General features: G+C 40.7%; 1 protein-coding gene across 1 annotated transcript in view; it reads left to right on the forward strand.

The window, feature by feature from the left end:
• fancl (FA complementation group L) overlaps positions 1-14,894 on the forward strand; it is a 33,013-nt gene extending 18,119 nt beyond the window's left edge. The window contains exons 8-14 of the mRNA XM_063491053.1: positions 8,289-8,439; positions 8,557-8,640; positions 9,676-9,721; positions 11,335-11,416; positions 12,111-12,227; positions 14,335-14,406; positions 14,786-14,894. Of these exons, the coding sequence (XP_063347123.1) occupies positions 8,289-8,439; positions 8,557-8,640; positions 9,676-9,721; positions 11,335-11,416; positions 12,111-12,227; positions 14,335-14,406; positions 14,786-14,821 (588 nt within the window). The 3' untranslated portion in view covers positions 14,822-14,894. The remainder of the gene's footprint in view (positions 1-8,288; positions 8,440-8,556; positions 8,641-9,675; positions 9,722-11,334; positions 11,417-12,110; positions 12,228-14,334; positions 14,407-14,785) is intronic.
• The last annotated feature ends 6 nt before the right edge of the window (positions 14,895-14,900 follow it).

The following is a 14,900-nucleotide window of genomic DNA, read 5'->3' on the forward strand; positions in this document are numbered from 1 at the left end:
ACAAAACAAAAAATCCCCAAAACAAATAAACAATAACCCAACATTGCTTAGGGTTGCAAATTTGCATCTGAACAAAGTAGAGACCTCTGAAACAGTGGTCTCTGGACATTGGAAGACATTAAAGAGGAGATGTTTGTTCATAATGCACAGCGCCATGTTTGTGCTCATATGCTGTTTGGTTTTGGTGGTGGTTGAGTAGTTGATGATTTGGGTTCATTTTGCAGCCACTGGACCTGAGCACCTTCTCATTTTTGAGTATATTATGAACTGTATATCTCTAAGGATTTTAGATTCAAATGTGTGACTGACAGCTAAAGCTTGGCTAAGATTCAGTCATGCAACATGGAAATGATCCCAAACACAGCAGTACATCTACAACAGAATGGCTGAAGAATAAAAGAATCAAGCTGTTGCAATGATTTTGCAATGGTCAAAGTCCAGACTTACACTCAACTTATCTTAAAGGAGTTGTGCATTCATATCCACAAACCTCCATGAACTGAAGAAATGCGGTAAGCATAAGTAGGACAAAATTCTTTTACAGCAATGTGAGAGGTTGATAAAGTCATACAGAAAATGTTAATGCTGCTTTACCCTGTCGAGGATACTTGGGTGCATGGGAGTTTGTCCAAGCAGTCTACATGTGTTTGGTGTACAACCATTGCAAGAGCTTGGGGCCACATAGCCAGCAATAAGTTGGACTCGTTCCCGGTGGGTGTTAGACTCCACCAGGGCTCCCCTTTGTCACCGATTCTGTTGATAATTTTTATGGAAGCGAAGCTCTTGATTTACCGGTTGATGTATTTGGAAATGAGCTTTCTCCAAAGGGTGGCTGACCTCTCCCTTAGAGATGGGGTGAGGAAGTTGGGCCATCCGAGAGGGGCTCAGGATAGACATCGAAAGGAGCCAGTTGAGGTGGTTCCGGAATGTAACAAGGATGCCCCCTGGGCGCGATACTCTGGGCATTTCACACTGGGAGAAGGGCCCTGGAGCAAACCCAGGACACGTGTGAGAGATTATATCTCTCAGCTGGCCTGGGAATGCCTTGGTGCCCCCCTGGATAAACTGGAGGAGGTGGCCGTTGAGAAGGAGGTTTGGGCTTCTGTTCTTAGGCTGCTGTCCCTGCAACCCGCCCCAGAAAAAATGGATGGATTGATGAATCGATATTGGTATTAAATTGGTTCTATAAGCTATTGAATTATGTAGTCTACTTAGTTTTTTACAGGGATGCATAGAGTCCTGTGAATAACTTATGTGACTGTGTAATGTCACAAAAATCGGGCTTTTACATGGCGTGTGTTTTTGTAATTGATATTTTAGAAATTTTTATTGTTGTCAGAGTTTTGTACTGTGATGTATTGAGGCTCTCGGAGACTCAAACTCTGATTAAGGACTACACTGATCCACTTGACTCATCTTCGGCTGCCTATTGCATAATTTGACAAAACACATCTCCACCTGCTCTATTAAGACATTTTCTTTCAGCCCCTCAAATTTAGTCCACTATAATTGGCATAAAAGTGCTTTGATGTAAAACCAGCTGTGGACTCTTTGTATCTCTTTGGCTCCTCATTATTGTTGTTTGCCGTCTTTCTTCTTTCACTCTGGTGCTGCTTTTTATCTCCGTCACTGCCTCGGAGTCGGATGTTGCTCATTCTCTCTCTCTCACACACACACACACACACACACACACACACACACACACACACACACACACGTTTTGATTTATTTATTTATTTTTACGCAAACAGTCACTTAATCCATCGTTAAAAAAATACGGTGGCACTCTGTATCTCAACATTGCACGTCCTTTGTGCCAATTTGATGTGCACTTTTGTAAAGACCAGTTTGACTTTTAGACCTCAGGAGTGAGGATATGTTTGGAGAGTGACAAAAAAGGAGCTGTGAAATGCGTTATGTCAATCAGAGAGAGGAAACACCAGCGACAGAGAATGTGAGGAGAGAGATGCTAATGCATGGGCGTGTGTGTGTGTGTGTGTCTGTGTTGGCGAGCTGATACATGGCAGGCGTACAGTGAGGACCAGCTTAGAACAGCGCTACCGTATGGAGCCTGTCTGCCTGCTGGGCCGTTGATGGATCTCTCCCACACTGCAACATGAAGTGTGTGTATATGCTTGTGTATGTGCGCTTGCATCTGTGGCAAGTGTGTTTTTGTCTGATGTGTGAAGGGTGTGTGTGGCGGGGGGAAGGGCTTGTCTGTCGGCAGTCCTGACATGTTCATTTGAATGAGTAATTATTGCCTGCTCTGTTGCAGGGCCAAGACGTGCCACTCTGTGCATTTGTGTGGAACCTTGGTGTGTATGCAGTTTTTGTGTGCTTGAAGGCTATACAATGGTTTGTGTGTGTGTGTGAGTTTTTTCTTTTGTTTTTTTTTTTCTTTTTCTAACGACCAAAAAGTACAAGCATGAGAGATGATGGAAGTTCTGTGTGACTGGCTAAGCAGTGGACCCAAAAAGCCCCTCCTGAATACACATCCTTGCATGAAAATACAAAATTGCTGTTAAATGTTGGTGATTGCTTATTGTATAATAAATTGAAAAGTTGCAGTCCTAGTTGGTTCAGACCATGTACTCTATAGGCACCTTGGCATTACCCATTAGTTTTGAACTCATTTTCATATATCTCTATATCTCTAATACTTATTAACTAAGTCTCTAATAATTACTGACTAAAATTTAGTAAACTGACTCATTGTTTATTCACTATGACCTGAAAGAAGTGACCCAGTGAATAAACTCATCACTAAAGTGTTTACAGAGGTCAAGTTCAACCTCATCACTTCTATGGGACAGAAGTCTTTTTGGAACCACAGGTATGTAGGTTTATTACTTGCATACCTAACTAGGGCTGGGCCATATTTTACCGTTCACGGTAATACCGGTACAATGGTAGGCAACGATAAGAAAATGAAATATCGGGATAGAATATGGGTAAAACGCGCATGCGCAGTGCCTTTGTTTTCATACGCACATGGCCGAACTGCAATGGAGAATGAGAAGGGGGGGAAACAAATTGTCGAGTGAAACGCACGAACCAGAATTGGTTTGTAAAAATGGTGCAACTTCAGTGATGTGGAACTGGTTTGGTGTTTGTCCGTCAGATACACAACAAAGCACATTTTTTTGTAGAACATGCAAGCGGGCCGTCATTATTGCCGTATTTGTCGGACTAAGGTGCTCGTAAATCTGGGAGTAATCTGGGTCCTAAACTCTGTCCGCTTCAGGTCCCAAAGTCAAACGGACACTGTGGCATTAGTGAAAGTTAAAAACTGTCTAAATTCTTTCATCTTTAATAAAACAATCAGTATTGCTGCTTTACTAGGTGTAACTATCTAGTTTAACATCCAGGCATCCATGAAAACAGAATTTATTACATTTAACGGAGTTAGAAGTTAGCAGGCAGTTAGCTCGCTAGTTTTGCTAGTTACCTAGGCATGATATAGCATGTTCTGACTAGAAATGGCACGATACCACTTTTTTATGTCCGATACCGATACCGATATCATAAATTTGGATATCTGCCGATACCGATATGAATCTGATATAGTGTGTTTTTTAATCAATAAAACTGTTTTTTTAATATCTTGCTGCTTTTTGTATAAGTTCATACTCAAGTTAAAAAAAAACCACTAAAGCTATTCTGTTATACCTATATGCAAAAAATACACTGCACCCAAAATATTTCATAGTTCAGCAATACTGATCAATCTAACAAACTTAAACCTACTCCATCCTCCCTATTCTGGTATTTTAAAGAGTAAGCAACCTAACTAATAGGGTTGCAAACTCCCAGCAAAAAAAAAAAAAAAAAAAAAGGGAACCACCCCCCACCTCATGATGCTTAATCGACGTAATCAACTTTAATTTGATGCAGTGTGAAAAAAATGCACAGAAATCAATTATTTTTCAAGAATAATTAAATAGATTCAACATCTTTCTTCAACAGAATTGCAGACTCCACAGATGGTACCTTCCCAAAGGAAAAAGTACTAGCTTACTAGGGTATATTAGACTTAATAGTTAATATATACAGTAATGGACTTCTATACATTTTACATCAGATTAAAACTTTGGGTGTAAGATTCAGATAATTATTTATTAAAAGCTAGACATTTTAAATGAGAATAAGAAAGAAGTATGCCTTTGTGCCCCCTTTTCCCTGTTAATGCCCTATCGGCCCCCCTGGCTAAACTTTGCTAGACCCGCCCCTGCACAGTTACCAGCTGTCAGCTACTAACAAAAGATTATCAAGCTTAAACGTGCTGCTGTTGTTCAGCCGCTGGTTTCCTCTTTCTGGCGCGAAGTGGGTGATAAACAAAGAAGAGAGACAGACTCGCAACAGAAAAGCCGATCAGCTGATCATTGATCAGTGTTTCACGATTGAAGTAGCAGCAGGAGAGGGAGGGAGAGAGAAGAGGCAGTCGCTCCATATATCGGTTGTTAAGCTTAACGCGGGAATGCTTTACAAACATTCAGAGATGAACTTACACACTTGCTTTACTTCTCTCTGGGATAACTTCCTCGGAGATAAAATGCTGGTTTGGTAGCGAGGTTACAAATACACACAGCCGCTCTATCACATGAGCACACTGCTCCGATGTGCTAAGGTTATGAGCAGAGTTACGCCATGTCGCAAGTTTTGTGAGGTGCTTTTTTGATATTTAATGGATCGGATTACATTTTTTATTTCTCTCCGATATCCGATCCAGGAATTCACGTCAGTATCGGACCGATACGTAATATCGGATCGGTCCATCTCTAGTTCTGACTGAGAGATTTCTGAAAAAAATCAAATGTACTGCCCTGCTATCACTTCCAACATAAATGAAGACAGGAAACTAAACAGCAGTGACGTTTGTAAGATTACTCAAGTTGGGCTAGGTGGTATTTAACGATGTGCTACGCGACACAGCGACACAACTATGCTATGTTAGCATAACATAAACAGTGAAGCTGGAGGATGAACGCTAACCCTTTTCCACTCGATAAAAGTTAACGTGAAGGTTCCTGATGGTTAGAGACAAATGCAATCGCATGGCAGGATGCTGTAAACGGACCAAACTTCAGTCAGGAGAACAACTGAGATAATCCATCCACAATATGAGGTTAGTCATTAATATACTGCAACAACATGGGAATAGAGCAGCTGTGATAGAATACAGCATTAATGAATCAATGGTACAGAAGTGGAGGAAGCAAGAAGAATGAGTTGAATAAAGTTTGATTTATCTGACTGCTTTGTTTCACTTAATGTGCCTTATAATCCCATGCACCTTATGGTCCGAAAAACACGTATTTGACTTTTTTATTTGGCACACTGTTTAATGTTGCAAAGCACCTCTTTTTAACTTCAGTTAGGATATGTCAGGATATGTCAGCCCATTTCTACTGGAAATGCCTTTTGGTTAAACATTCAGCAAGGAAACATTTGCACTGTTAAATTTTTATATAGCTTTAATGCACATAAAAAACAGCTGCTTGTTTAAGTCAAAATAAATGGATGGGGGTTTTTTTGCACTAGTAAAGTTGTGAAGTTGTATTTTGTCTCGCATCAATTATATTGTCAGTTATATCGTTATCGCAAATTTTCAAATATATATCGTGATAAATATTTTTGGCCATATCGCCCTGCTCTATACCTAACCTACATCCTTTTTTAAATATATGTATATTGTCTGTGTGTTTTGGCTGCTGCCATGTTGGCTCTTTGGAGCCAGAAGTAACTATATTTGGTCAGATTTGTGGGCTGCTAAGTTATCACGTAATGACAGCAGGTATGTACGGTTATGTTCAGTGACTCAAATTACCAACGTGAGAGCTGTCTGCTATAGCCTGTCTGCCTGTTTGTTTATATCTGTAAAAGCGATACTACTTTCCCAATATGTATATATATATATATATATATATATATATATATATACAGATATATACATATATATATACAGATATATCGTTTAGTATTAAGCTTTGCTTGTTCCATATTCAGTTTTTCAGCAAAACTTGTTTGAGTCCATAAGAAAAGATTGACTCTTATATCTGGAGGAAGATTTTTTTCCAATAAATGTTAATGTTAGCCCGCGACTTTGTTCCAGTTTTGAATTTTGGCCCACTGTATATTTGAGTTTGACACCCCTGTTCTAGATGGACAGTCAATGTTACTTGCCTGCCTCATCTGTGAGTGGTCATACTCCTTTGGTTTATCTATGAAGTTGTAAAATCTGAAGATCACATGTAAATAACATTACATATAATGAGCGATTAAAAATAAAAAACAAAAAAAAATTTGTCCATTGTTCCATAGAAGAAAATGTTCATGCTGGCAACATGCTCACATCCATTCTCAGTAAAATGTCACGTTGAAGGCATTCTTTTGCAATTCTATAAAATTACAGAGTGAAAGAAATTACAATAGTGAACAAATAAAAGAAATTGTAAAAAGAGGGTTAAAGACAGTAAAATTTAACAGCATCCAAGTAAAGAGAAATGAATAATTTCAACCTGGCTGCTTTTAGGAGTTAAATTGAGGTCAGTCATAAATAGATAAAGAGGACTGATTGAGATGGCCAAAGAGCAAATCTCAGCTCAGACTCACTCTCTTTTATACTTTCCTACAGTTTGCCACTCTTACGCGTGTTCTCTTCTCAGATGTAGCAGGAATTCAATTACCAGCTCTTCTTCCTTTTTTTTTTTTTTCTTCCTTCTGAACTGGGTCTAGCGCAGTTATCCTGAGCTGTAACCGTAATCATACCACTGGCATTAATTGGGCTGTAATTGCTGAGGCTCTCGGCACCTGGACGATGCTTAATTGTGTGCACTGTGCTGGCACAATGACCCATAATTTTTGGTTCATTTTTTCCTCTAATTTTTTCCTTCTCATTCCATCTGTATTGCTCTCCCACACCTCTATCAGCCTCCCTTTCTCTTCTGTGTGTGTGTAACCATGTGTGTGCACCTCAAGTTTATACAGTCTTCACTCACTGTCCATTTGCTGTCTACACTTTGAGTTCACTTCAATTTTCAAATGAAACATGGCAGCAAATGTCTTCTATGCATTTGCTTTGGCATTAAAAACATTATATGTAATTATTAACCTTTTGAAATGGCATATTAAAAACCTGCCCTGTGTCACTGACTTTGAAAACCAAATAATTTGTCCAATAAGAACTCTGTGTTAACTGTTTACAGGTACCTGCTTACAGATATAACCAGAATACTTAAACTGGTTATATCTTAACTGAATATTTTAAAATTGTTGGAACTGTCTAGGAGATTTTAAATGTTTTTTTCTGAGATTGATTTAAGATCAGTCACACTCATTTTTATTTTGAACAGTATTAGAAATGGCAGCTAGTTCCTATTTACCCCCGCTAATATATCTCAAGCTCACTAATAAATCATTATAATCTTACAGATATGATAAAGATACAATAAACTAGGACAGGAATGATGCACAAGCCGTGCTTCAGCCATATGAAAAACTCCACCATTAGCTTGTAGAGCCACTTTAGCAGCAATAACCTAAAGAAATCATTTTCTAAGACAGAGTCAGTGTCTCACATCATTGTTGAGGAATGTTGACCTGCTCTTCTTCATAGCATTGCTTCAGCTCATTGAGGTTTGCAGACATTCATTTATACACAGATCTCTTAAGGTCCCACCACGACATCTCTGGACTTTGACTGGGCCGTTGCAACATCGTGATTCTTTTCTTCTTTTTTTTTTCAGCCATTCTGTTGTAAATGTGCTGCTGTGCTTGGGATCATTGTCTTGTTTCTTGACATGAGCTTTAGCGGTCTGACAGATGGCCTCACATTTGACTCTAGAATAGTTATCTAGAATACCCAAATCATCCCCCTCCTGCCTGTGCTTGCGTGCTGTGTTAAGTTTTTGCCAAACATGGGGCTCTGCATTACAGTCACACATCTCCACCTTGGTCTCAGATGGGCTCACATTTGACTCTACGTCTCTGCGATAGATGAATGGTCAAATGTTGTTTTTCAGGGTTTTTTTTCTAATTACTCAGCATTTGTAATTTTGCACGATGACATGGATGCTTCAGACCTGCAAACTGTCAAAAACCTCTGCTTTTATAGTGCTCATACTTCCTAAGTGCATTTGATTATCAGCACCTGGTTGCTAATAATCAAATGTAAGCAGTAAGGAGTGCTCATAGTTAGCGGGTAAGACTGGGACCTGTGATAATAGAAGCTAGTTGTATCGAACTAACTGCTCTTACAGCAGTATAATTCTTCTGTTCTGGTTTATTAGAGCACTCTGGAGCAGCTCCACAGCCAGTTCCTGCTGGTTTTGGAGTCCCTGACAGAGTTCTGGGATGTTCTGGATGAAATTGATAGCAAGACCTGGATTCTGGAACCGGAAAAACCATGTCGCTCAGACACCACGAGGCGGATCGCCATTGGTACTGCTCCGCACATCAGCAGATGCAGCTTCACAGACTAACCATAATACAACCAAATATTACACCCACCTAACTACCCACTGGTCTTTATAAGTGGATCTGTGTGTATGTGTGCAGGAAACAACGTCTCCATCAAAGTAGAGGTGGATCCCAGACACCCAAAGATGCTGCCAGAATGCTGCCTGCTAGGAGCAGAGCATGGTGGGTATGACCTGGGAGTCAAAGCGTGTTTGCAGGCAGCGCAGGAGCTCATCTGCAGTATTATGACCCCAAAACTGACTGACAATGATACAGCATGGGAAATACACAGTTATCAGGTGACATACATGTGACAGTCACTAAGACGCCCACGTTCAAGCATTGCTTCTTGGACTTTAACTTAACTTGAACTTAAATTAGTTCAATTAAAAAACAAAGTAGTAGTTTCATAAATGGAATCTTCCTAAGACCTGTGCATCCTGCCTGTCTTCACACAATAACATAGCAGCTGAGGATCAGATGAGGCAATAAAGTCTAAATTCTGTCGTTATTCAGATCAGATCAGTGAGAAGCTACGAGCTGTGAAGGAAAATAGCACTTTTTTTTTGCTCTCCACACATCTCTGGTTGTGTTGACTGTTGTGCGTTGTTGTGTCAGAGGATCTGCTTCCAGAGTGGCACATCTTCATTCCCAGCGCAGCAACACCGGAGCCAGTCAGCAGGCGAGCTCGGGCTCCAGCTTTCTATTTAAGTCCCCGTCAATTGACGGCCATTGTTTCTGTAAACCCAAGGTCACGCGACTCCTAGCCTGTTGCCTAGCAATGCAACTCAAAAGATATTAAACACACGCACACTTCAGCCACCAAGACGGGAGGCAGGCAGCGACCCTCAAATACAGGGGGTCGCATAGAAATATTGCTTTTTGCATGTAGGAATAACAAACAGCGAGAGTGATGAGCGCTGCACGGAGACAAAGCTCCCCTGTGGAACAGCACAAGCAACGATGGTTCATATCTGACAGCGGTGACGCCGCTGTCTGTGCTGATCTGGGCCTTTGTCCAATAAGAGATGTTGTTTGAGGATATGCAGAGTGCTTTTTTTTTTTTTTTTTTTAAAGGTAGTCTAATTTTCCAAGGCCTTATATACAGTGATAGTGTATCTGAAGCTGCTTGAAATGTGACTGCAGATCTAATTTAAGGCTGTTATTAGTATTCTGATTTCCATCCAATTCCACATGATTTCTTGTGTTTTGTTTCAGTGGTGACTCCGCTGAGGAATAAGCTGAATGCTAACATGCACTTGTGGTAAGGTTTTCTCAGTCACTGAGCTTTCACATGCTAATTCAGCAGAATCTCTTTGAGCAGAAATTGAGCTCTGAATGTCACACACTTTCTGAAGAATATGGTGGATGTCATGTATAATGTGATGTACTGTGATATGATTTTTGCATTACTGTCAACAAATCAAATGGAAAAAAGCAAACCCATCAATACTTGCACAACACTTACTTATTATTTAACTATAAATAATAAGCAAGTGTTGTGGTTTCTATCAAAAACATACACGTTATCATGACCGCTGTGAATGCAGAGCACATTCTGGACCTGCAGAGCGTTCTCATCCACGTCTGCACCATCTATCTATCTTTCTTAGCTTTAGCATCCTTTGGCTCATTATCTTTGACCTGCACAGACAGCATTTTGATCCACTCTCAAAGCAGTGAGCTGTTTTTAGATTAAAAGCTCAGAGGAACTGCCTGAATGGTACCTGCCCTTCACCAAACAGCACACAGGCCTGAGGCCTCGTCTACAAAAATATTAGATTATGTATTTGAACTTAGGCCCTCTTGTCTGTTGTGGAAGTAGACACACAGCTGTAGACACCATGGAGTAGTTGTTCCAGCGTGAATATGTGACAAAACTGCATTCTGTGAAACTCCCAGATGAGAACATTGCCCATAAGGTGTCTTTCACTACTGCCTCAATGGACCAACCACTTTTCCCACCTTCCAGGCTCTGGTTCCTGATTTCCTACCAGGTCATATGTCGGTCCCCGGTATCCTGTGCTGTCACTGGCAGTGCTGTCACTGGCAGTCACTTCAGTCACCTCAAAGCTGAGAAAAGGTTATCTCAGGACCCACCTACTTCGTTTTGCCAACATTTTTGTCCTGTCTCACTCCCCCCAGTTCTTCTTGCTAAAAGGGAGTTTTTTCTTCCCACTGTCACCAAGTGCTTGCTAAGAGGGGATTGTCTAATTGTTGAGTTTAGTGAGTTAGCCAAAGGATGCTTATCTCAGAGTTCTACCCAACCATAAGTCTTTTTATTTATTTATTTATTTGCAGCCAGAGGGGTCACCCCTGCTGGTCATGGGGAGAGAATGTGCACATGTCTTATACAAGCATGTGTACTATGAAAGGGTAAAACACAAGAACAACTCATCTGTGGTGTTTGCAGCTTTTAAACCGTGTCCACAACAAAGTGTCATCCGTGCTTTAATTGTTGGTTTTGGTCTTTTCTTTATTATTTGTGAGCATATCTGCCATTCAAACTCCAATTCTTTTTATCTTTACATCCAGCAGCATTATCAGTGTCTAAGTGAATCCCTGCACAGAGAGCAGAGAACCATTTGATTAACACTCAGGGGAAGAAGGGAAAAAAGTCATTTCCAAATGAAGCTGGGTACAGATTTAAATTTCACCCCAGGTTTTAACATTTGCCTCCCTGCATGACACACATCTCAGTAAATTCCCCTCCACCACTGTACAGTTTGAGGCGGCTCAAATGTTCCTGCAATTTTTTTTTTCTTACATTTTATATAGCAGTAGTGAAAGTCTCCTAATCATCCCCCAGTGTCTTTGCAGGCTCATTTGCATGTGGTTAATTAGTGTGTGAAGGAGCTGTCTGTGGTCTGCTGGCAGGAACCCGGACTCCAGCGTCTTGCACAACCTCCAGGATGTTTTGGAGATCGAATTCCCATCACCTGCCACCCACGAAAAATCTGTATGTCACATAGTTGCCCCATTTTCCATTTCAAACGTGTCCCTTCACCAGTGTGTGTGTGTGTGTGTGTGTGTGTGTTTACATCTCTGCATACATTCTCCTGTTTGAGCTCAGAGTTCTAAGGGGGCGGACATACACTGCTGCTTATTTTCCCGTTTCTTTCCGCATTTTTCTTTGTGTGTTTTGTTTTTCTTAGAGGTGGGCTCCAATTCTCCTTTAATTGGGTTGTTTACAGATAAGATCATTAGAATAACAAAGATGGCAGAATTCTCTGCACTATCAAACCGCTTTAATCACGAAAAACCATTTGTCTCTCTTTTTTTTTTTTAAGCCCTCGTTTTTCTCCCCTCCCCTCTCTGCGGATGGGTTGAAAGGGTGTCGTGTTTATCCGCTGTCGCCGCGGTGATTAATGCCTCTGCTTCATTAACATTCAGAGGAGTGCAAAAAAGTTGAGTTGACCAGATGTTGATTTTTGTTTTTTTTCTTTCCTCTGACATCGTCTCTTTTAATGGATAGCTGCAGGAAAAAACCCCAAAGAAAACAGGAGTCACTCATTACACCAAACTGCAACGAGGAGCAGGGAGAAAGGAGTTACGGGGTGACGTGTGGAGTGTGTGTGCTTTAGTGTGTGTGAGGACAGTTTGTGCCAACAAGCGTGCTGCACATGCACATTCACTGCTCTCTGTCCGTGTAGAGTTTCAACCTTGAGTGTGGCATCTGCTATTCATATCGACTTGAAGCTGCCATCCCTGATCAGGTGTGTAATGACCCTCGCTGTGGGCAGCCCTTCCACCAGACTTGTCTCTATGAGGTATGAACACACACACACACAGACACAGAATTTGAGGTTTACAGCAGGGTTTCTTCCATTTTTAGATTGAATAATGAGATCAGACAGATGTGTTCACATCAGCTTTTTATAACAGATGAGAGGAAAAAAAATGCAAGCTGCATATAATGGCTCATCATTGGCCTTACATTAAAACTGGATATTAACTCAGTAAGTCTCAAAGAAATATGTGTGTATGAACTATTTGACACGTTTGATGCAAGTTAATATGAAGGATTCAATAATGTTGTAGGCAACACAAAACCGAAAGCTTTTGAAACACGTCAGACTTCAGTGGATATGTATACATGTGTTATGTTTTAGGAACAAAAGGATGCAATATCATTTGATGGAAATGAAAATTATTAACCTACAGAAGGCTGAATTCGGAGGCATCCTGAAAATCACAGTGAACAAAAAATTCATACAGCAAGGTAGTCCATTTTTGTAGCAGGTCCACACTAATGGTGCAACTGCCGATTCTGGTATTCTATGGCAAATGCAAATGTCATAGAATACCAGAATTGGGCTCCACTGGGGCACAGGGCCCACTAGAGGACGTCAGCTGTAAGACCACCCTCATGAAGTCTGTTTCTGTATCTGTGGCATGCAAGCAGATACCAGTCCTGCTGATGAGTTAAGGGCCTTCTACAGCCCTGTCTGCCCTCTGCTACTTAGATGACCAGATCAATGTCCTGGAAGTTAAACAGAATTTTTTTTTAAGGAGAATATAGACTATGTATATAAAGATGTCTGACATGACAACAGCCCAGATGTGAAGCCACAGTGATATGACTTATTACGGAAATGTTTTTTATATATAGCTGACATATCTTGATATAGAAGTATTTAAGTTGAATATCTTTGCTGTCATACAGTATGTGATTTCTCAAGAATAAAATGACAACAGCGGTCAGTGGAAACCAAAATTATCAAAAGTCCTTATTTTCTTTGAGCAATGGATATATTCATAGAAGCTACTTTGGGTTGTTTCCTTATTCACAAAGGCTCACCACAACAAGTAGGTTTGTCAGATTTTGAAACACCTGATGGTCTTCCTGATGCAAAAGGATTTGTTTGTTAGGTGAGCGTGGAAACCACCACACTGTATAATTATGACTTTTGAAAAAGCATGTGTGGCTGTATGTGGGTAAAAAACTGAGCATGAACTCACTGCTTAGGGTGTTTGGGTTCATATGACATGTGCCCAACAACTAGACTGTCACATCACCCATATTATAATCTCAGAAAGTTTAAGATTTACCCCAGACTACTTCAAAGCTACAAAATGACCAAAAAACTGTGATCTGGTTATAATAATTAAAAAAAATCCCACTTCTTCTCAAGTCCCTCAGTACCACCAGCATGCCTCCGGGACACAATTCTCCATTTATTGACTTGAGTTTAAAGTGCTCCCTCCGCAAACACTGTAAGGGTTCCTCCTGAGGAGTGGACACAGTTGTAAAAATCTATTTTATTTATTTATTTGCTTAAATGAACAAAGTTTTGCGCATTACAGTTGCCATTTTCACTCAGTCATAATACAAAGCCTTATCCTGTTGCCTTCAGAAAGCTGCATGTGGTCAGTGCACTGCAAGTACAGTAAACATGCACATGAATACAGATTTTTCCTTCCCGTTTCCCCTTTGAGGACATACATATTGTAAACAGTGTTTCTAAACAGCATTTAATTTAATCAGGCACAAACGATTTGTGTTCATTAGCCATAAGTGTTTTAGTGTTTCAACAGGTGGGCTGCTCAAGGTGAGTGACAGTCAGATATGTTCAAAGGTAGAACTGGACTAGTGCAGCCTTGCGACACACAGGAAATGAGCACAGATGACTATGTTTGGACTCTGTCCTCGGTGACATGCTGCACGGCCAGATATCGTTGAAGCTCAGAAACACAATCGCAGGACGCTAATCGACTTTAAAAAAAAAGAAAAAGAAAAAAAAAAAGAGCCCTTCAATGCTTCAAGGGTGCTGGATAATCTTAAACATAGCTGTACAGAGTGTATATTGAAAATGCTGTTATGAGCCACACATCAGATTCAAGGTAATGATTTGATCTTTTCTCTTTTGCCTTCAGTGGCTGCGAGCGCTGCACTCCAGCAGGCAGAGCTTCAACATTGTTTTTGGAGAGTGTCCTTACTGCAGTAAGGTATGTGCGCGCCTCACAGTGTGACTGACAGCTGCCTTCAGAAAGCCCTCAATAGACATTCAGCTTATTAATTAGCATGCCTCTATACATCCTGTAGCCTTTTCTTCTACCACTGCGCTTTCAACAATGTGCTGCATTCATACACTTTGACTGAAGCTACTCCTCGTCTGATAAAGGAGTAAGCGTGTGATACTGCGTGTCTGTGAATACAGCTCGCCACCGATTCAAAGTCAAAGACGGTTTTATTCGAGCGTGTGAGTCGCAGTCAGAAACGAGAGCCCACTTCATCTTTTTATCATAAAGAAATCTTTCATCGCATGTTTACCTTTACAGAACATCTAATAGGCAGAATAAACTGAGGCTTGTCCTTCTATTTCAGCCCATCACTGTGAAAATGGCAGCCCAGAAGTCCTGATGGGAGGCTTTGTGTTCCCGGCTGCTCCATCTCCACTTTGGGAAGGAGCTTTGAAAGGAGCTGTTAAAACTCGTAGATC

Source organism: Pelmatolapia mariae, linkage group LG13 (genome assembly GCF_036321145.2).
Source record: "Pelmatolapia mariae isolate MD_Pm_ZW linkage group LG13, Pm_UMD_F_2, whole genome shotgun sequence".
Lineage (NCBI taxonomy): Eukaryota > Metazoa > Chordata > Actinopteri > Cichliformes > Cichlidae > Pelmatolapia > Pelmatolapia mariae.